Here is a 7,631-nt window from a genome sequence, read left to right on the forward strand (position 1 = left end):
TGGACAGGGTCCCTAGCTCATAAGTTCAAACATTTTGATAATTGTCCCTCAAATATGAGTTGTAACAAACCAAGAATAATGCTTTGAAAAGTACGGTTCTGACCATGATATTCAAATTGCATAGTCAAGAAGGAGAAGTTCCACATGATAGAACCTAGGGATAATAGCTACTGAATTCCCAAGACAAGATCACAACCCTTGACTAGCAAGATCATAAATTCAGTAGTGAAGTCATATCCTTGTGCTTTCCATTGGACAACTCGGCATAATCCTTGAGTAATCAATCTCACCTTATTAGCCACTATGACATGAAGCTGACTAAAGTGCTCCACTGGTAAGTCCAACCTCTTAACCAACTTAAAATCTAGAAAATTGTATGTGCTTCTTGAACCCACCAAAACAATGACATTGGAATGACCAATACTAGCTGAAAACTGCGTAGTGTTGTGTCCCTATGAACTTTGGAGAACGTGTAAGGATAAGAGAAGGGCAATGGGTTTCGTTTCTTGTTCTAACAGTTCCAACTATTTAGGACAATCTTGGAATTCTCCAAACACTGGACTTTTGCTTTGCCCCCTCATGATCTAAATTAGGTTCCATTACCAACTAATACAATTGAGACTTGGTACACTTATTACCTTGACTGTATTTGGATGCACACTAGAAATAAAGTCCTTTCTTTCTTCTCTCTTGTATTTCAGCTTGAGAAAAGGATTTGGTATAAAATTTATGTCCCGAGTTACTATTTTGAGGTCCACCAAATCCCACCAAGTTATTATAGTGTTGTTGCACCTTGGGAACAAGAATTAGGGCCCTGAGGTGACTTATCCCCCCACCTACATTCAAATTCTTCTTTGGGAACCCACTACGATTCATTCAACTTATCAAGCTAGTTGAAAGCCATCCACCAGTGTTTGAGGCTTGAACCGCCGTAGATATTGTCCTATCTCAAGTTTAAGATTGCAAGTGAAAACATTAAGAGCATAATCCTCAGTTAGGTGTAACTGATTAATTAAATTTAAAAAATGGTCATGGAAGTTGTCCACTGAACCCTGTTGCTTGAGCGAGACAAGTTCTAACATGGGGTCTAAGAAGGAGTTAGATCCAAAATGATCCCTCAACCCTCGAGCATATATCTCTCATGTCAATTTATACAATCCCCCTTGTCTTTGCACAAAAAAATGGGGCCAATTTAAGGCTTTACCCTCTAAATACAACATTACCATTCAAACATTGGTTTGCTTTTCTATATTTTCAGCTTCAAAAAACTGTTCTAACTTGGACCACCAACATTGATAATCTATCCCATCAAATCGTGGGCATTTTAGTCGAAAAGTTTTGTTGGCTGAGTCCACAAGACCAACTCGAGAAAGGTATTCATGTTTTCCAAATCTGACACAGGTGATAGTGCCAGTGGTTCTTTGGAAGGGAACCTAGAGGAGAGCCTCCCAAAATACCGTAACCCTAACTCTAACTACACTGGCAGAAGCATCCTGACCAAAATAGTGTTCAGACATAGTGGAGCTCAGTTTGAATCTCAACCTTTATGATTTCATGAAAGTCTTTTAGTCAAGAGTTAATCTTAGCATCAATCTGGCTAACCTCTAACTGCATCTGAGAGAGCTCGTATTGCAACATGCCCATCTCTTTTTGTAACCTTGTGGTGACTCCATCATTGGCCATGAGAATCGACTGCAGCTTTGATACCTTTTTCACGTGAATAAATTTAGGGCAAAAGAGAAATAGGGTGGCAAGAGGAAGAGAAGAAGTTGAGAGAGAAATCAGAAAGATAGTAGAAAGAATAAAACTGTATTCATTCTCATAAATGTCTTCCCCTACCCTTGATTGGTGTTTTTAGGGTGGTAACGGCTTTATCAAACAACTAACAGTTGTCAATACAGGTGTAACAAAACGTACCATTTCAAGTAAATGACAAAACATCCCTAAACGTTTTCATTTGAATCCTATCTAAGCCTTCCCCCTTAAACGTATCATTTCATTAAAGCATTAAACTAAACATTGCGTTTTACAGTAATTAATACTAAAATAGAAATTTAAACATGATTGTTGTGTTGACCGTTGCCCTTAATTCCATTCCATGACACCCTGATGAAAGACACTTAGATTTACAAGAAGCCAAATTTGTGTTTATCTTGTCTAGCAAATTGTTAAAGAATTCCATCTTTTTACGAATTTCCCCAGCTCAAAATCAAGATATTTTCCAAGGTCGTCGACTCTTTTTGCATTAAGACTACCACTAAACCATCTTCTTGCTTGAATATTCATAGAGGAATTGAGGAATAGCTCTAACTTTTCAAATTTGATTTGGAAGCCTGAGAGGGAACAAACTTGAAAAGACGAGCTTTGAGGTTTCTGCACGCTTGAACACTAACATTGAAGAAGATATAACAATCGTCAAGAAAGAGAAGGTAGGAGTGTTCAATCGGTTAACCGAACCAAACTAGGATTAACAAAATTAACCAAATTTTTTAAACTTTTAAACCTTTAACCGTTAACCGAATTGAATTTTTTTCAAAAAAAAAATTAACCAAACTGAATTATTTTGGTTAATTTGGTCGGTTAATCGAATTAACCAAAATTTTTATATTTTTTTTTTGGTTAAATCAAGTATAAAACATATAAAAATAATAATAATTCTGTTAAATCACTTAATATTTAATCACCAAACAAAATATCACTCCGAAAAAATAAACAAAACCCGAAAAAATAAATGGAAAAAGGGACCAAAGTCTGAAAAGAAGCAAAGCAAAAGGGTGACATCGGAGAGAGAAAAGAGTGTTTTGTTTGTAGAAGAATGCATGCAAGCAAGCAAGATGGAATAAAATAAAAAAATAAAAGGGAGAGTGAGAGTGAGAGGGTAACATGTATGAATGATGATGGGTTTGTTGTTTATATCAGATACATCAACCTGATTTTGCTGATATAATGAAATATCTTCCTCTCTCTTTTGCTCAAAGGCGCAAATCTCCATGAATTGATGATAAAGAATGAAGATGAATGAGAATGAATTTCAATTTACAGATTAGTGATTAGGGTTATAGCATTGGGGATTTTTTGTGTTATTTTTTATTTTAGGTTAGGGATTTTCGGGTTGGGTTAAGGTTACTGGGTTAGGGTTAGTAGGTTATGAATTTTTAATATTGAATTGGGTTTATTGGGTCGACTGGTGGTTGGAACTTGGATGGGCAGTGAACTAGCTAAACTTAATATATATATATATATATATATATATATAATATTAGTTTTTTGAAAATTTGGTTAATTATTTGATTTCGAATTAAATTAATCGATAATCAAACTTTTAAAAAATCATTAACCGATCGATTAACTAAATTAGTTCAGTTTGGTCAGTTAATTCGGGTTTAACTGAAATTTGAACACCTCTAAGAGGAGGTAATTGATGGGTGAAGCATTTCTAGAGATCTTAATTCCTTGGATAGATCCATTGTTCTTTGCTTCTTGGAGCAGATGGGAGAGAACATTAATGCAAATGACAAACAAAAAAGGATATAGGGGGTCTCCCTCCCCGAATCTCCTTTGGGGGAGAAGTTTCTGGATGGTGAGTCATTTACCAGTACTTGATAGGACACAGTGGAAATACATTGCTTTATGATATTGATCCAATGATGATGGAATCACATAGAAGACTGAAAGAAGAAAATCCCAGTTAATTCTATCAAAAGCGTTGCTCATATCAATTTTGAAAGGTGCTCTTCCCTTGGTTTTCTTTTTGAGAGAGTGAAGGATTTCAAAAACCAAAATGATGTTATAAAAAATGAGCCACCCAAGAAAAAGGCATTTAAATGGACTCTTTTTTTTTTTCAAATAATATTTAAAGCTTTAATATGATTTAAGTTATTAAAAGAAATAGAGAAATCATTCCAGTATTTTCAGAGAGAATTTATAAAATGTAATTCAATGATTCCTCTGTGACCATAAATTTAGATGATAAGAAACATTTGCTCACTTACAATTAGATGACAAAATCCAAACCTCAATGCCTTTGCTGCAAATGGAACAACATGGATAATAAAGTAAATCGTAACAGGGCGAGTTCTCTTTAGAAGACGTGTATAGAACAATTTTAATAATTGTTTACGCAATTTATATAAAATTATCATTAGTGAAATTGTAAATTTACACCATAAGATAAACCCTAAAATCTTCCAACTTTTATATGAATTAAAAGGGCAAAATTACCAATTTACCTACTTGTGTGATAAAATTGTGTAATCTTCTCTTTGAAAAGAATAAAATTAATACACATTTATAACAACTTTAAAGCAATAGTGGATTTGGCAACATCCATCCCTTCCTCGAATACCATCCTTACTTTTTATGCATTTTCATGTTTCAGTTCGTATGAAAAACAGACGAACCAACAAAATAGCAGTGGACAATCTTCATCCAATATTGAAAAATAAACGCGAAAAATCGAAAGCCGAAAACAGAATTATTCACTAATCTTTCCACATTTCGGAGAGCTGACATACAAACCCTAGTAATACTAACACATTGTATATGGGGAAAAAGGTTGAGCTATCCATATCTCAGGTCCGTCTTCAGCCACATCGATCAAGCACCTCTATTACTGTCTGAGAGATGGTGAAGAATCCTTTGCCAGCAACTTCTTAATCATGAAGTGCGTGCAACAGCCGCCAATGAAAAGCAATAATCAATTTGCTTTGATGCTAATTCCAGTGTGACGATGAAGTAATGCAATTGTTTATCCTTCTAATGTTTTCTCAAGAATGATGCACCAGTTTGATTTGTCATAAAACTTATCAACAATCACAGCATTATCCATTCCCGATACCAACCTGCATAAATTATGTAAAATAAATTAACAAAAAATCTTCATCTACAGATGTAAATGACAGGAGGTAATTTCCATTCCAATCATCAAACCGCAACATCATACTCTAAAAGCAACCAAAAACGAAAAACAGATTTTATGAAGATAAAAGTAGAGGCTTGCACATGTTCTCTCTTAACCTAGATCATATAAATTCCTTTGACATCAAATCCAAAGGCAATTATATCGACTGTTGTAAACCATTTACATCCCCTCGTTGCCAAAATAACATTTACACCAAGTAACAAATGGAAAAAACATAATTTCATATATGTATCTTAAGTTCATGGTAAGCAACTTGGTCTTCTCATTTATATCTTTAAATAGTGTAAATGTGTAATAAAATAGATGATTGCTAACTTTCCACTATGATATCATGTCCAGTTAGTTTACTAAAAATAAAGTGTATTCAAAATGACAGTTAGCTAGGTAAAAGTTTTCAGCACATATCATATATCTAAAATCACAAACCACAGTCATACCATTTTTGGGTAGCCAATTGAACGAGGCTCGTTCCATGTGCAGCCCGAACATTGGATAATATGTTGATAAATAAATGGATATATAGAACTGCAAACGTTTACAAAGACAATATGCATACCTCTCAAGCTCGCCTTCACCGAACACATGGTAATATCTGTTGTACACTACAGCACCCTTCTTATCATCTTTCTTTGCCAAACCATTTGCTAGAGCACCAGCAGAGGCACCACTAACTTCAGCACGGTGATAAGGTAAGTGCCAAGGGACAAAATATTCCTGCTGACTCTTTCCATCTCTAGAAACCATTGAATCATCTTCATTTTGGGGGGTTGAGCATGATGATTGTTGCATATTCTCAGTTAAACTCACTCTAGAATCTTTTGGATGCCCACCCAAACCATTTTCCTCAGTTTCAGGAATGCTTTCTAGAGTGAAGGATGAAGAGCCACGAACACAAGGACTACCTGGTCCTATCCACTCTTCTAAATACCTTTCTGTAAGTGGAGTCCATTTGGTAAGTAATGACTTATCCTCTTGTTCAACAGCCCAAACGGTTATTAGAACTAGGCCACCCTTTTTAACAACTCGCACTAATTCTTCAATCGCTTTCTTTCTCCTATTCTCTGTACTTAAGTGATGTAACACAGCAATAGAGATTGCTGCATCACCAAAATTAGTTCTGTAAGGAAGATTAACAGCATCTGCAACCAAAACTTCATGCCCTCTATTAGCACATATTTTGATAAGGGAAGGACTTATATCACATCCTATAAAATAGCAGCTAGAATTTAAACCTAGATATTTCCCATTTCCACATCCTGCATCTAAGATAAGTGAACCAGTAGGCAAAGATTCCAAGAAAGCAGCAACCTTCGGCCACTTGGCAAAGCGGGTGGAACTAAAATGGGGGGCAATAGCATCATAAACATGATGAACATATTTCTTTTCTATTTCAGGGGTAGATTTCACACTTATAGATGAACACTTACGGTCCTCACTTACAGAGGAAGATGGTTGGATTCTGGGTTCAGTATCAGGTGCAAGAGTACACATAGGAGAAGCATCTTTTACTTTGATTTCTTTCATACTGCTAGAAATTACTGAATAACCAAGTCCACAGATACAATCAAGGAATAGAGTGCTTTTACTCCAAAATTGATGAACGTATATACCAGCTCTAAGAGATTTAAAAATCATCAGTCTTGAGCATGGTGCCTAAGAAGTTTGACCTACACAGAAACCATACATCATAACACATAGTTAAAAATGTAAGGAACAGCATGAACTGTCAACACAGTTTTATACTTTTTCAAATCATAGAACATTTCACATCGCTGATCTGTTATCTACAGAATGGAATTATGACACATTATTAAAGGCAAGAGAAATGTGATGGTTCTGAAATAATAGTAGAAATACACTAGAATACAGACCCTATAAGAATGTAAGAAACGGCATGAACTGTCAACACAGTTTTATACTTACAAACCTTAAAAGAAAATTAGGATATGTTGCTCGGACACGCCTGAAAGTCGGCCACACTGGAACTGCTATTGGCTTTTGAAGAAGTCGTGGTGGCCGATCAGAAGAAAAGCACAGGAAAAGAAGAAAAATTGAAGCTGTGCGCCTGAAAGAAAAGAGACAAGGAGAAGAAAAGAAACTAGGGCACAGTTGTATGGGCTGAGGATTTATGGGCTTTGGTTTGGGCTGTTTATCCTGATATTTGGATTTTAATTGAATAATGAGAAATTAGCTCAAATAAATTTCAATTTGTGTAATAAAAGAATAAATTATATAACAAAATAAATTTCAAAATTCCTTCATCAAATATGTAATATTTAATTTCAAGTGTTACAAACTCAAAATTAATATTTTTAAATGACTTAAACAATTCACAAAAAAAAATTTAGGTATCTCCAATACCTTTTAAAAGTGTTTCTCTAAACAAAACTGAGGGTTAGAGAACAGCAGAAAAAGACTGTGTTAGTTGAAAGCCCAAGAATCGATGAGTACTACTAATAGAATAACGTCGGTAACAAATTTGATAAAATTTATTGTTATAGATAAAAAATAATTTATTGGATGGGAGGTGTGTTTATCTCCGGTGAGGATAAAAACAGCGATGGCGGTGAGATTAGTTACTGTAGCAGTGAGATTAGAAACAATGGTGGAGTGTGTGTTTGGATTCAAATACAATTGTAACGGTGAGATAAGAATAAAAAATAGCTATTAAAGACATCATATTAGAATTGCTATATAATATAAGTTTTAA

The 7,631-nt window shown here is 34.8% G+C and overlaps 1 protein-coding gene across 1 annotated transcript; it reads right to left on the reverse strand.

Annotated features, from left to right (window-relative positions):
- Window positions 1–4,333: 4,333 nt before the first annotated feature.
- LOC108486729 (tRNA (carboxymethyluridine(34)-5-O)-methyltransferase) lies at window positions 4,334–7,048 on the reverse strand. Its single transcript, XM_017790929.2, has 3 exons — window positions 6,849–7,048; window positions 5,478–6,588; window positions 4,334–4,841 (listed from the first exon to the last, which is right to left on the reverse strand). Exons 2-3 carry the CDS (start codon window positions 6,554–6,556, stop codon window positions 4,748–4,750), a joined length of 1,173 nt encoding a protein of 390 aa, XP_017646418.1. The 5' UTR covers window positions 6,557–6,588; window positions 6,849–7,048; the 3' UTR covers window positions 4,334–4,747.
- Window positions 7,049–7,631: the final 583 nt, after the last annotated feature.

The sequence above is a fragment of the Gossypium arboreum genome, chromosome 6, assembly GCF_025698485.1.
Source record: "Gossypium arboreum isolate Shixiya-1 chromosome 6, ASM2569848v2, whole genome shotgun sequence".
Lineage (NCBI taxonomy): Eukaryota > Viridiplantae > Streptophyta > Magnoliopsida > Malvales > Malvaceae > Gossypium > Gossypium arboreum.

What these genes read in the sequence shown, in the direction of transcription:
- LOC108486729 (XM_017790929.2), bottom strand. Translation starts at nt 6,556, where the DNA reads ATGATTTTTAAATCTCTTAGAGCTGGTATATACGTTCATCAATTTTGG. An exon ending in GGTGAAGGCGAGCTTGAGAG is followed by an intron (nt 4,842 to 5,477) that starts GTATGCATATTG and finishes TAATTTATGCAG; the next exon opens with GTTGGTATCGGGAATGGATA.